Consider the following 15,241-nt stretch of genomic DNA (forward strand, 5'->3'; position numbering starts at 1 on the left):
TGGTGCAACAATGAGCATGTTGATGATGAAAAGGATGAAGAGCGTGACGATGAGGAAGATCACTCTGGTTTCCCACGCCCCACACAGACCTCTGCTCCGCCGTGGAGCCGTCATTAGAGCCTCGGTGTTCAGGCCGACCGCACCCCCGCCGCGTGGGAGGTACGATGGGCCGAGGATCAGACCCAAACACGCTTTGAATCTGAGTCAATAAATATCTGTTGACCATCTCATGTTTGAAAGAGTGTGTGTGTGCGTGCGGTGTGTGTGTGTGCGGTGTGTGTGTGTGTGCGGTGTGTGTGTGTGCGGTGTGTGGTGTGTGTGTGTGAGACAGTTCTGGTGGACCGTGGGATCTTAGTTATCCATAGGGGTGAGAATCAGCCCCAGAGCCTCCTGGGAGTTGGAGTTCAGGCCAGGAGTCCTGACAGGTCCAGACACCGGCTCCAGGACTACAACTCCCAGCAGGCCGAGCTGGCGGCGGCCCCACTCAGAGCCATCTGTATCGTCTCCGTTGAAATATGCTCCGTCATGGTTGTGAAAACACACACTCTCTAAACCAGACTGCGTCTGCGTCTTAAAGTTAAGATTCCTGGGCTTGGGTTCCGTCTAAAACTGAGGAACAGTGGGAGGGAATCTCCTTCTGAACCAAAGACAACTAAAACAATGTGTTACTCGATGCCGTGTCAAAAGACCTCTCTGAAGGTCAGAAGCACCAACAGAAAATAAAACTCAGACACTCATCTCCAAACGACGAGCAGTCTACCGCCATTAAGACACGAGTCCTCGCCATGTGATTAAAAAAGGGGAATTTAAATAAATTAGCATTTATTTCAGACCAATACTGCGTCTGAATCCGGGGCTGACAGGAGCGGCCCAGACGTCTCGTGATCACGCCGACGGGACAAGGTAATTAGCGGCTTGCTTTCAGCCTTGAATGGATACGCCGCGTTCTCGCTAACGAAGGCCGTTAACGAGCATTGCACGGTTCCCAGCCGTTAGCGCTAGCGCGGAGGTTAGCGCTGACAAAGCTGCTCAGTGCTAGCGTCGCTACAATGTGTGCTCCATTCAGACCGCTGTAATCAGCCCCTAATCACTCCCTTTGTGACGCACACACTGCTAAACCCCGACCAGCTAGCATGGCTGCCTCGCTCCCGGGATCTTTCCCAGCATGCACCAGTGAGTGAGAAATGCGCCCTTGTTATGTCGCTGTGATGAAAATAAGTGCATAATTAGGTTTACTTTGTCGGGATGTCGTCTCTTTCTCTCCTCAGTCGGCCTCGTTAGAATGCAGCTGATGATATTCAGCGCGTTGAATTAAGCGAGGTTATAATTTAATACCGCGGCGTGTGAGTGTGTGAGCTGTGGATCACAACTAAACAGAACATGTACACCGCCAATTAAGGCTGGGCTGACCTCCAACCACACACGGGGTGTGTGCGTGGGTGTGTGCTTGTATGTGCATGCATGTGTGTTCGTCTGTGTGCATGTGGGTGTGTTTCTTTAAGTGTGTGTGTATTTGCACGTGTGTTTATGTTTCTCTAAGTGTGTGTGTGTGTTTGTGTGTCTGATTCTGTATGTATGCGTTTCTCTGAATGTGAGTGTTTCTCTTTGTGAGTTATCCTGTTATTATGTGTGTTTTTTTAACTGGGTGTTTTTCTCTTTGTGTGTTATTTGTGTGTGTGTGTTTTTAACTGTGTTTTTCTCTTTTTGTGTTATCGTGTGTGTGTGTTTTTAACTGTGTGTGCGCGTGTCTCTTTTCATATTCTCCGTCGCGGTTCAAACCTGCAAGGTGCTGCTCTGTTCTGAACCGACCAATCACAGGGGGGTCGTGTGTTGAGCGTTTGTTGTTTCTTGTTGTTCCCGTGGTAACAACATCAAAAGGCACCCAGCCACAGCCGAGGTGTTCGGTTCGGCAGGAAGCAAAACGATCCAATTAGAGAGCGGCGACAGGATCCTAACGCTGCCTTTAGCCCGGAACACACCCTGTGTGCCCAATTAGCTCCACGCAGCGCCGCGCTAGCGTAGCTTGCTAGCAGAGTGTAGCTCGCTACCTAGCCGTGTTATTTGTTTGCTCTGTGACTCTGTATGTCACAGGGAGCGTAATACAGTCTCTGAGGCCTAAGATATGGCAGGGGACACTGGGCATCGAACCCGCAACCTTCCAGGGGCGGTTGATCAGTCAAGCCGTCACCAGGGCAACCAGCTCCACCGACTGTCTCTCTCCTCCTAGTCCTCTCCTCTCCGTCCATGTCGCTGTGTCCACCCAGACATCATTAATCAATCGGTTGTTCTCATTACAGACCCTGCTGCACACCCACTCATCCATCTGTGGTTTGTCTCTCCATTCATCTGCCTGCATTACATCCTTCCAGTCATCACACATCCATCCAGACATCCGCCCACACCTCCGTCTCAGAGCAACCTCATCACTTCCAGCTCTGCTAGCGATGCCTGAGCGGTATCTCAGAGGACATCGTGTTGACGTTATATGAAACGATACTTCAAGGTACAGACTGAGAATGACAAAGAGAGTTAGTGAATGAGTGAGTCAGTGAGTGAGTGAGTGAGTGAGTGAGTGATTGAGTGAGTGAGAGAGTGTGTGTGAGTCATTGATATTGATTGATAATGATTTAAATATTAAGAAATTAATATTCATAATAACCTAATGAATACATAGTTAGTGTATGTTCTAGGCTGTAAAGTCCAGCCGTCTCCTCAGGCCATTTCCCTCCACATTCAACCACGTATTCAGCCTAATTATTATCTTAAAATAATAATTATTACTAAATACAATGTTAAAATACGACTAGTTTCCATCCCCATCATCCCTCAAACAAGCGCCGCCCCCTTCCCCCCGTTCCCATCCCCGTCGCCGTGGTAACCTACTGGTCCTGAGGGCGGAGGGCGTGACCTCGATCTCGCTGGCGGCCTGGTAGGGTGTGAAGGCGGAGGAGGAGGCAGTGGAGGAGGACGTGCCGTTCAGCTCGGGGGCCGCGGGGGCGAAGAGGTCCGGGCTCTGGGTCCCCGTGGAGCTGGCACTGGTCCCGTCCCCCCCGGAGTGGGGGTCCTGCTCCTCGTAGACCGCCACCAACTGGAGAGAGAGAGAGAGAGAGAGAGAGAGAGAGAGAGAGAGAGAGAGAGAGAGAGAGAGAGAGAGAGAGAGAGAGAGAGAGAGAGAGAGAGAGAGAGAGAGAGAGAGAGAGAGAGAGAGAGAGAGAGAGAGAGATGATGAGAGAAACGGAGAGAGAAGAGGAGAGACGGGAGGAGAGGGAGTGATAGGTAGAGAGAGAGAGAGACGGGAAGAGAGAGAGAGAAAGAGACAGAAAGATGTTAGCATTCTTCTCGTTTCATATCAACAGTATCAACACGTCGGTGCCCCCCCCCCACACCGCTAGCCCCCAACGAGCTAACACAGCTGGCTAGCTTGTGTCGCTGATGCGTCTTGGGGAGCGAGCGCCAGAATGTTCTGCAGTGTTGCAACCAACCAGCTGAGCTCATGGAAAACACTTCCACCGCAGGGTTAGCTGTCCCTGATGCTAGCCCCCCCCGCCCCATCTAGCTCTTATGAAGCTCTGATTGGGCCCGGCTGTCGGCTCCGCGCTCCAACTCCCCGACCCAGGAGATATGAGCACCAGAACCCAAGATGGACGTCTCCCTCGCATGGCTGAGCGCTAGTCCACGCGACGGCGAGAACCTCCAGGACTCCTCCGTCACCCCGGGCCTCCCCACCCCACTGACAGGTTGGAAGACTGGGATGCACATCTTTATCATTTATGAAGCGCTTTTCTAACCAGTGGCCACTCAAAGCACTTTACAATATTGCCTCGCATTCATCCATTCATGCCCACATTCACACACCGACGGCGGAGTCCACGATGCAGGGCGACAGCCAGCTTGCCAGGAGCAGTCAGGGGGAGGCGTCTTGCTCAGGGACACCCTGACACATCGACGATAACCAGCCAACTTTCAGTAACCAGCCAACCCGCTCTACCTCCTGAGCCACATGCCGCCCCCCAGATTGAAAGGTCTGGTGGAGGTCTATCTAAAAACAGACCAAAGACTGACTCAGAGCCACGGGCTGAATACTACCAAGACGACCAGCGTTTGCAGAAGCAATCATATGGAAGTTCACGGCGTCGGTTCTCCTGAGACAGGACCTGCAGAGACCTCATACATTCATTCATTCATTCAGTCCCTCATCCCTCTGATGAGGAGAACATCGGCCCGCTGGGTTCAGCCTCCTGTCTGAGGTTCACTCAGAGGTACCAAGGTCTGGGGACACGGGACGAGAGCCGGTTTCAGAGGATCTGAAGGAACAGGGCGAGCGAGAGGGCGAACAAGAGGGCGGGTGTCAGCGTCCGACCACGGAGACGTCCTGTCTGGATGATTCACCGTCTCACTGATGACAGACCACGGCGATGAGCTGATGAAATAATAACGCTTTTCTTGCGAGGCTACAAGAATAATTTCACTGCACGTTTTGAGAGAGGTAGAGAGTGAGCAAGAGAGCGAGAGAGAGAGGAGATAGAGAGACCCACACCTCTACCCCCAGCAGAGGTGTGGGCTCAGCCCAGGGCGGATGTTTGCATCACACACACTTTGGAGACTTTGGAGAACTGTTCTTTAAAGACAGATCCCCAGGGAGATGCTGATACTGCAGAGAGCGGCCATGAATGCCTAATTAGTCTGCAGTGGCAACGGCGTGGCGTGATTGGCCGGTTAATTGCCGGGCGGCGAGCTGAGCGGTGCGTCTCATTGGGGGCGATCTCCTCTGACGGCTGCAGAGGTGGGAGGCAGCCTCATGCCGGCCCACTCACTGAGTTACGTAAGGTGATCTGCACAGCAGCAGCAGATACAATGGAGCGCGTTGGAGAGGTGTGTGTGTTTAACAAGACACACACAATGAAACACACCCAAATACATGACCACATGCAATGAAACACACATCAAGATACACAACCACACACCATGACACACACAACCAAACACACACACCACACACACACACAATGACACACACATCCAAATACCCAACCACACACACAATGACACACACATCGAAATACCCAACCACACACACAATGACACACACATCCAAATACCCAACCAAACACACAATGACACACACATCCAAATATAAAACAACACGATGACACATGCTTCCAAATACACAACCACACACAATGACACTCATCCAGATACACACAAGCACAGTAACACACACTACAACACAGCCACTAAATAATGCATGCACACAGGCGCACACACCTGTGTGTGTGTTTCAAAGCTTCATCTACATTTACACTGGGTAGTGCACGCCAGACACTCTTTGATTGGACGGTAGTCTGAAATCTCCAAGGTGATTGTTTCGAGTTAGTGTTTCCTCAAGTTCCCCTTCCTCGAGTTAGCCTAGCGGGGGCGTTAGCGCGTAGCATCATCTGTGGATAAATCAACACCTAGCGAAGCGTAGCCTTCAGGGGGCTGGACTAGCATGCTAATGAGCGCCATACATCATGTCGCTATCTGTGCTAATCATACTGAGCGCTATATTTAGCCACTTAGCTTCAATTAACTTCCATTTTTCTTGGGCCTAATCAACACTTATGACATTGCTGGGGGGACAAGTCAGTGTGTGTGTGTGTGTGTGTGTGTGTGTGTGTGTGTGTGTGTGTGTGTGTGTGTGTGTGTGTGTGTGTGTGTGTGTGTGTGTGTGTGTGTGTGTGTTTCCAGAGAGTAGGGAGTGGTTAGCCCTACAGCTACATGGCTAACGTAGCCCTCTCAAACGGCCCCTGAGCCCGTCCTGCTGGCCGTTCACGTGGACCAGATATTGATCTGGAAGGGCTGACATGCAGCCACTGATCAGAGTGATCAGAAGGGATATGGAGGATACAGAGATAGGATCAGGTGATGGCTGATGGGCAAACACTATATGAATCAGAATCACTCCATCAGACCAGACGGGTAACAGACAAGGAATCATGACGCAGAGGAGAAAGAAACACACACATGGCTCTGTCTGTCTCTCTCTCTCCCTGACTGTCTCTCTCCCTGTCTGTCTGTCTGTGTCTGCATTCAGCTCATTCTCAGCCCACCTATTGGTCGGTCACTGGCAGTCTCTCCCTGACTGTCTCTCTCTCTCCCCGTCCGTCTGTCTCTCCCGTCCGTCTGTCTCTCTGACTCAAGCTCTCTCTAAGCCCCTCTCTCTGATTCTCGGTTTCCTCCCCGTTCTGTGGGTCTGGTGTCCGTCTGTCTCTCGCTGTAATTACAGACTGCCCTGCAGTCCGCAGTCCACCACCACATGTGGATCCCGACTGGAGAATCCTTTATTCAGAAGTGTCTTTTCAGCGCAGCCTGTGTGTGTTTAATGAACTCTCGGAATAAATTGGATTCTGTGCGTCAGTGGCGCTGCGATGATTAAATCCTGCAGTTCAATTTTCTCTTTGTGTCGTCGTGGTTCTCCTATCACACAGCATTAGCACCACCCCCCCCTCACCCCTGCTTTGGTTAATTGGTATTTTCCAATTAAAGAGAGCAGCTCAAGCTGAGATGAACAACGCTCTCGCTCGCTCCACGTTTACACCCCAAGTCTCTCTCTCTCTCCCTCTCCCTCCCTCTCCCTCCCTCCCTCCCTCTCCCTCCCTCCCTCTCCCTCCCTCTCTCTCCCTCCCTCTCTCTCCCTCCCTCTCTCTCTCTCTCCCTTTCTCCCTCTCTCTCCCTCTCTCTCCCTCTCTCTCCCTCTCCCTCTCTCTCTCTCCCTCTCTCTCCCTCTCTCCCCCCCTCTCTCCCTCCCTCCCCCCCCCCTCTCCTCTCCTCTCTCCCTCTCCCCCCCCCCCCCCCCCCCCTCCCCCCCGTGGATGGATGAATGAAGGCCACACCCCGTGGCCTTCATAACACAGAGGGTACACTTGATTGATGGGTAAACACTGATTTTGTCGGCTGTTTATTTATGAGCTGACCCCGATGTCCAAATAAAGTACAGAGACAGGTCATTAAGGAGCAGGTAGGGGTTAGACAGTACAGAGACAGGTCATTAAGGAGCAGGTAGGGGTTAGACAGTACAGAGACAGGTCATTAAGGAGCAGGTAGGGGTTAGACAGTACAGAGACAGGTCATTAAGGAGCAGGTAGGGGTTAGGGGTCATCTTGCTCTAGGATGTCTACAGGTAGACTGTAGACATTGGGGATCGAACCCATATCCTTTGAGCTGGGACTGACAAGAGTCTCCTGCCTGGTGTGAAACAAACCACTTTCCTTGTGCTCTTCAGGCGACTTAGAGACACGACACACAAACTGCAGTGTGTGTGTGTGTGTGTGTGTTTCACTCTGAGCCCTCCCAGACTACACCCGGTCCTCTATCCAGCGTGTTCAGAGACACGACACACTGCCGCTCCGTCCTGACAGGTCTCAGAGCTGCTGGCTCCCCGTGGGGCCGCTGGAGGCCACGGACGTGGGCCTGGGGCGGGGTCCACAGAGAGGTGGGGAACACAGAGCGGGGCCTGGGGCGGGGTCCACAGAGAGGTGGGGAACACAGAGCGGGGCCTGGGGCGGGGTCCATAGAGAGGTGGGGAACACAGAGCGGGGCCTGGGGCGGGGTCCACAGAGAGGTGGGGAACACAGAGCGGGGCCTGGGGCGGGGTCCACAGAGAGGTGGAGAACGTTCCACAACCTCCTGGAGATGAACAAGTGGGGTCAGAACCTCCCTGGCAACAAGCCATGGACCTGTCCATCAAACATCTGGGGGGTTGGGGGGGGGGGAAACAGCTCTACAGGGGGCAGGGGGGGTTTAGAACCGGCTTGTGATTGGCTAACGAGCGTCCGTGTGTCTGAAGAACAGGAGCTCTTTGTTTCAGAGAGCCTCCCGCTGGCTGCTGGGAAACGACCGGGGGGGGGGGTCCGAGGCCGTTTTGGGCGGGGGGTGCTAACTTGATGTGACCGCTACGCACTAACGCTGCCCGGGAGGACGCTAGAGAGGGGTCTGGACTGCAGCGGAACACCAGCGCACAGCCGGGGCTAAGAACGGGGACAACAATCACACACACAAACACACACACACACACACACACACAAACACAAGTCGATAAACGGCTGCTATAACAAAAGGAAAGGTAAGGAGACAGAACCAAAGAGCTGAGGCACCAGGGCCCAGATGGTGAGCGGGTCTCCACTACGATCCAAACCATCTGAACCAGGAGATACCAGAACGTTCTCTGAAAGCACGAGGAACCAACTGAGTCAGGCCTGTTGATCCCTCCGGGACCGCCTCCAACCTGACCAGTGGGACTGGGACACGATGGCTCACCTTCTCCTCCCAGTGGTCTGACATCACTTCCTGTCCCGGAAGACAGGAAGCGATGCCAGAGGGGAAGACCCCTGAGAACAATAGGGAGCAGAATGCCTGGCAGAGCCCAGATGTTCTGCAGTTCCTCATGTCATAGGAACACACCTGGGTCAGGGGGGCTGGCATTCACTGATTAGCCCTAATGACTTTAACACACACACACACACACACACACACACACACACACACACACACAGGGGTCACTTGTAGATAACTTACAACACACTGAGTCTTTAGGGAGGCAAGTGTGTATGCAGTGGTCACGGACAAAGTCCCCTCTACCTCAACTGGTAGAGCAAGGCACCAACACTGCCAGGGTTAGGGGATCTATTCCCCATCTACCTCAACTGGTAGAGCAAGGCACCAACACTGCCAGGGTTAGGGGATCTATTCCCCATCTACCTCAACTGGTAGAGCAAGGCACCAACACTGCCAGGGTTAGGGGATCTATTCCCCATCTACCTCAACTGGTAGAGCAAGGCACTAACACTGGCCGGGTAAGGGGATAGATCCCCACTGCTGTTCTGAGTCGCTGTGGATAAAGATCTCCAGCAGGGGGTAGATATGCGAGAACAGATAAGATGTTCGTTATTAATTACAAACAGGAAGTTCGCAAATTAAGTCGTTAGTCTATTATTGGGCGGGCTTTTTTCTTTACTTGACGACAAACACATGAGAGGAAGGGACCGCGTTCCCTTTTAGTGGGGGTGACCTGACTTCCTGACGGCCCCCACTCCACTTCCTGTTTTAAAAACACACCCACGACTGACAAGGACCCCACGGTCTCAGACACACACACACACACACACACACACACACACACACACACACACACACACACACACACACACACACACACACACACACACACACACACACACACACACACACACACACACACACCCCGACCTCTGGAACAACACTGCCTCCTAGTGGGAACCAGGCAGTACTGCATCAGAGTAAACAACAGCCTTTTCTGTTTAGTGTTGTTGAAGGCCATGTTCAGAAACTGAAACATTCAAATCAGGTTCTTTGTTAGCCAGGTTGCATGAAATGTCGACAGGGTGACATCAGGTCATTGAATAGATATGAATTAATCATTGATTTATAGCTAAGGTGGAAGTCGTTGAGGTTAGAGAACCTGTTGAATAGATGAGATCCACAGGTCTGAACAGGACAGAGCTCAACACTCAAATATACATTTCAAAGGGGAAATGTATACTTATACATTTCAAAAGGGTCAAAGTGGAGTTACCACGCATGTCAAGCTAACTTATACAGGGGACACGAACACACACACACACACACACACACACACACACACACACAAGCTGACAGATATTAATCTACTGAAGTGCCCTTGAGCAGGGTAACCCTCTCCCCCTCACAAGAGGAAGCCCCTCGCCTGAGCTCAAATTCCCTCCCTCATCTCCATGTTCGATCTGACAGGTGAGACACCTCCCTTACATTCACCTCTCTCACTTCCACCTCTCTCCATCCCTTCAAATTCAACTCTCTCTCCTCCACCCCCTCCATCCTTCCACTCCAACTCTCTCTCCTACCTCCACCTCTCTCTCACCTCCACCTCTCTCTCTCTCTCATACCTCCACCTCTCTCTCCCCTCCACCTCTCTCTCTCATATCTCCCCCTCTCTCTCTCATACCTCCCCCTCTCTCTCTCTCATACCTCCCCCTCTCTCTCTCCATTCCTCCACCTCTCGCTCCATAATTCACTTTCTCCTTCAACCAACCTCCATCCCTTCATTCATCCTCTCTGTACAAATCCATTCCTCCCTTCCCTCCATCCCTCCCTTATCTTTATCTCTCTCTCCCTCTGGAGACATGAATGAAGAGTAACTACAGTACATGGATCTTGACTACATACCCCCTGTTCCTTCGCTCCGCCCCCAGCTAACCGGATGCATGCGCTACCTTAAGGCACCCTGACTGAATGTTTACCACCTGACGGTAAACTACCTGCTCTGACACAGGCCCGCCACCAGAGGGTGACAACACACAGGCAGACAGTCCAGCGTCTCACAGTCCCACAGAAGGACATGGTTGCTGGCTGGTTGGCGGGCACAGACACGGTGACGGACACAAAAACACCTTGGTGTGGGTGTCTGAGTGTGTGTATCTGCTTGTGTGTACAGATAAGGCTACAGGTCTCCTCTGTGCCTTGGTAGCCAGAGCAACCCTGACTCACAAGGAGTACACCGCTCTACAGGGGGCGAGGCCGGAACCTCCATGGCAACCGGCGTCCGTTGCCACGGTGACCGGTACCTTGCTCGGACACGGAGACGCTCGAGCCGTGTGGCCGACTGACTTCCTGGCGTCGGCCTTTCGGGACGTTGTCGTCTAATCCTGTCAAGGTCGTCTGACACACTTACAATGGGTCGGACAGGTGTCAATCAATCACATTGTTGGAGGCCCTCTGAGCAATGAAGCCCCTCAACAGACCAGAGCCCCGCCCCCAACCCTGACCCCAGGGACCACACCTCCAGACAGCACTATGTCCGGAGCGTGGGTTCTGTAACGGAGAACCATTACGTCGCCCCATTCCTCCAGACCCACCCTGCAGCAGCTGAGAGTGTGTGTGTGTGTGTGTGTGTGTGTGTGTGTGTGTGTGTGTGTGTGTGTGTGTGTGTGTGTGTGTGTGTGTGTGTCAGACACACGGCTGTATTAAATACTTGGCACAGCTGTATCAGGCATCCCTATTTTTATACACACACTGACATCTCCAACCCACACACACACATTCTTCTCTGACAGAAACACACACAGTACCAGGATGTAAACGGACACCTTGCATTCTTTGTGTGTGTGTGTGTGTGTGTGTGTGTGTGTGTGTGTGTGTGTGTGTGTGTGTGTGTGTGTGTGTGTGTGTGTGTGTGTGTGTGTGTGTGTGTGTGTGTGTGTGTGTGTGTGTGTGTGCGTGCGTGTAATTCTGAGCTCTCAGTCAAGTCCCTTGAGGGAGCCTGCAGGGTGTTTGTGTATGAGTTTGTGTGTGTGTAGGAGTGTTTGTGTGTGTATAGGAGTGTGTGTCTCTGCAGGCATTCATGTTCAAATGTATTTTCTGGTTCCTCTCAGGGCGGACAGATGTCAGAGTGTTAGCTGAGTGATTGACACACACACACACACACACACACACACACACACACACACACACACACACACACACACACACACACACACACACACACACACACACACACACACACACACACACACACTTTACATCAACAACCGAAACAGCCAGATCCCAGTTAGACATCGGAAGGAGACATAATGTGATGTCATTGTGTGAGGTCGCCATGTGATGTCACGCAGTGTGATGTGACATCACCGTGTGTGTTTGTGTGCGTGTCTCTCTGTCTCTCACCCGGTCCTTGTCGTCCGCTACGTCACACAGCACATCGTCCAGGTCGAGGATTCCTCCGTCACCCCCGTGCTCCAACCGGTGGACCTGCATCCAGTAGCCCGCGTCCTGACGGAGAACACACACGTTAACATATAGTACATGTAGAACATATAGAACCAACACACACTAACGTACAGAACCAACACACACACACAAATGTACTGAACCAACAGACACACGTAAATATATACAACATATCGCACATCATTTAGGACCACGTTGTTCTCCCTGACACGAGGACAGCAGCAGAGAACCGGACAACAGAATGAATCAAGAGACCTAAATTAAAATGGGCGTGTCTGCAGCCCTCCCATCAGCCGATGCAGATTGTATGCTACATGGTTCAAACCAGTCAGAAACAGACGGACAGAGAGTTGGGTTTCAGTCTGCCCGTGGCGTTGTGCGATTGATTGATTCTGTGTAACGTGAATTACATGTGTGATGTACTTTACGCAAGCGACGCTCATATTGATTCAGCAATTTAAACATGAACTGAGTATCTTCTCCCCACAACCAGACCACCCCAGGCCCAAGCCTGTTCTGCCCTACGTCGGTCAGAGGAGGTGTGGGTTCATGAAGGAACGAGAGGACCTCCTCACGCTGTCCTCTTTGCCCGGAGGAGCCAGGAGCAGAAAACCTCCGCTGGGTTCAGATGAGGAACTCAGAGTGGAGTTCAGAGGAACCAGGAGCAGAACAACTCCGCTGGGTTCAGATGGAGAACTCAGAGTGGAGTTAAGAGGAACCTCCAGCAGAGAGTTTAACGTGCAGAAGCTATTGAAGGAGACTCAACACATTACAACGAGAAACTCTCTGAATGCAGCCAGTCAGCCAGACAGTCGGCGAAAACAGACAGACAGTCAGTCAGCCAAATAGACACAGACAGTCAAATAGACAGACAGTCAGCCGATCAGTCAGGGGATTCTATGTCTACCCTGATGAACCTCCAGAACGGTCTGACAGGGGTCATGTGCTTCCTGTCAGCCACTGTCACTTCCTGTCCGGCAGACTGTCACCCGGACAACAACATACCCCCTGTGGACCACAGCTGATATCCCCGACACACACACACGCACGCACACATACACACACACACACACACACGCACTACGAAGGGACAGTCCAGCAGAACAGTGATGTTTTACTGTGTGCCTGCACTGATTCTGCGATTTCACATATTAGACCCACATCACGCCCAGCGGACCTACAGAGAATCGAGAGAGAGGAAGAGAGGAGAGGAGAGAGGAGGAGAGGAGAGGAGAGAGAGGAGATGAGTGAGAAGGAGGAGAGAAGAAGAGAGGAGAGATGGAGGAGAGGAGAGGAGAGGAGGTGGTGGGGTGGTCGGGTGGTGTTCAGGGTGTGAGTGACAGAGAGACGGCTCATCCCACGTAATTTGATTGGCCGATTATGATACGTGTCCCCATGATTTGCTGAAGAGTCCGCTCACAGATCAATGACAGGCAAGTAAACAGCAGACTAAAACATGGAGGATAACATGACAGTCTCTTTAAGACGGCCCCTCAGGGGAAACCGGCTGCCTGTTGGATCACATCCCCCCATGCGGCACGCTACGTAGCGGATTAGCTCCCGACAGCAGAGCGTGATTTGAAAATGAGTGTGCGTGCACGTGTGTCTATGTGCGTGTTCCTCCCATATTTCGAAACAAACAAATTTGGTAACACATCGATTGTTTAGAGGACCGGGGGACAAAGGAACAGGAAGTGATGTCGTGAGATCCCTGGGCCTCCGGGTTCTACTGAGGCTGACAGACTAACTGTAAAACATGTTCTATCTTTAGAGGAGAAGACATGAATAATTAAAGGCAGAGACCACGTGTTGTAGACTATCCTCCCCAGACCTCCCCTCCTCCTCTCCCTTCTACTGCTCACGTGTTTCACGTTTTAGATTCATGTTTAAAGGCAGGCCAGTGTAGCGGTGGGGTGATAGACTCCTGGCTGAAGGTTCTGGGTTCGATCCCTCAATGTGCAGTAGTCCTGTAAGCCTCCTAGAGCCAGGTGACCCCTGGCCCGTACCTGTAGACCACCTAGAGCCAGGTGACCCCTGACCCGTACCTGTAGGCCTCCTAGAACCAGGTGACCCCTGACCCCTACCTGTAGGCCTCCTAGAGCCAGATGACCCCTGACCCCTACCTGTATGCCTCCTAGAGCCAGATGACCCCTGACTCCTACCTGTAGGCCTCCTGGAGCCAGATTAACTCTAACCTCTACCTGAATGATATCAAGCATCAATAACTATTTCACTGGCTCAGCATAAAAACGCTTGCTAAATAACATGATGAAACAAAACAATAATAATAATAAAATAATAATAATAAAAAAGTAATGATTGAAAGTTCTGCACTATCAATTATCATGTGCACCAATCGAACAATAATTAACCCCTAACCCCTCCCCTGTTGATCTGATCGGTGAGGTTGGTTCTGCTCTTCCGTCCACCTGAGGAGACGCCGTTCAATTATTCACCTGAGACTCTGTTTACCCGCCGCTGCTCGTCCAATCAGACTCAGGACACGCCAGCCTCCCGTCTAATCAGCCGTGGCCTTGGACCCCCGTTGCCACGGTAGCGCGACCCCGTGACCTCTAGTCACGGGGTCGTAGCATGAACCAACAGAGCCCGGCGGCCCTCTGTGTGTGTGAGCCTCTGATGTGCCCCATGTTTGTTCTTACACTTGCGTGTGTGCGTGCGTGCGTGCGTGTGAATGGACTGCATTCTTATCGCACTTTTCTAACCAGTGGCCACTCAAAGCGCTTTACAATACTGCCCCACATTCACTCATTCACACAAACATTCACACACCGACAGCGGTGTCAACCACGCAAGGCGACAGCCAGCTCATCGGGAGCAGTCAGGGTGAGGCGTCCTGCTCAGGGACACCTCGACACTCGAAATAGCAACCTCCCGGTTAACCAGCCAACCCGCTCTGTGTGTGCGTGTGCGTGTGTGTCTTTTTAAAATTGCTTTCTATCCTCTCACAGGCTTCAGAGTGAATCAGTCCCTCTCTATCTCCAGCGTGACCCGATATTACACCAAACTCTCACCAACCCATCAAAACATCTCCTCCTTCACCTCCTTTACCACCTCCACCTCGCTGTTTCCCCCCACGGTCTGGTCCAGCAACCCCTCTCTCTACAGGGCCAGAACCCCGGCCAGAATCCCAGGAAACCGGTGGCCTTGGGGGGAGAAATGAGGGAGAACTGAGCGAGAACGGGCGGCTGACCCAGGACAGAGCGACCCGCCCCCGCCCAGAACAATGCTCCTTCTCACGGGGAACCGGCCTATCAGATCTACCGTAGGTTCCAGGGCGAGGGTGGAACGCCGTTTAAATAACCACAAGAAACCCTGCTGGCAACCAGCTCACCAGACCTGGGTGGGTCTGGTCCTGGTGAACCACCAGACCTATGCAGCTCCACCAGAGGCCCAGCGTATAGGAGGAGACCCACCAGACCAGACCTCTCCCCCAGGTCCTGGT

At 52.3% G+C, this 15,241-nt stretch overlaps 1 protein-coding gene across 4 annotated transcripts in view; it reads right to left on the reverse strand.

Moving 5' to 3' along the window:
• The window catches only part of pard3ab (par-3 family cell polarity regulator alpha, b), a 119,702-nt gene that overhangs the window by 89,672 nt on the left and 14,789 nt on the right, over window positions 1–15,241 (reverse strand). For all 4 annotated transcript variants that reach the window (XM_079751482.1, XM_079751483.1, XM_079751484.1 and 1 more), the window contains exons 2-3: window positions 11,716–11,820; window positions 2,884–3,088 (exon numbers count right to left, since the gene is read on the reverse strand). In XM_079751482.1, coding sequence (XP_079607608.1) covers window positions 2,884–3,088; window positions 11,716–11,820 — 310 coding nt within the window. The remainder of the gene's footprint in view (window positions 1–2,883; window positions 3,089–11,715; window positions 11,821–15,241) is intronic.

The sequence above is a fragment of the Pollachius pollachius genome (assembly GCF_949987615.1).
Source record: "Pollachius pollachius genome assembly, chromosome: 14".
Classification (NCBI taxonomy): Eukaryota; Metazoa; Chordata; class Actinopteri; order Gadiformes; family Gadidae; genus Pollachius; species Pollachius pollachius.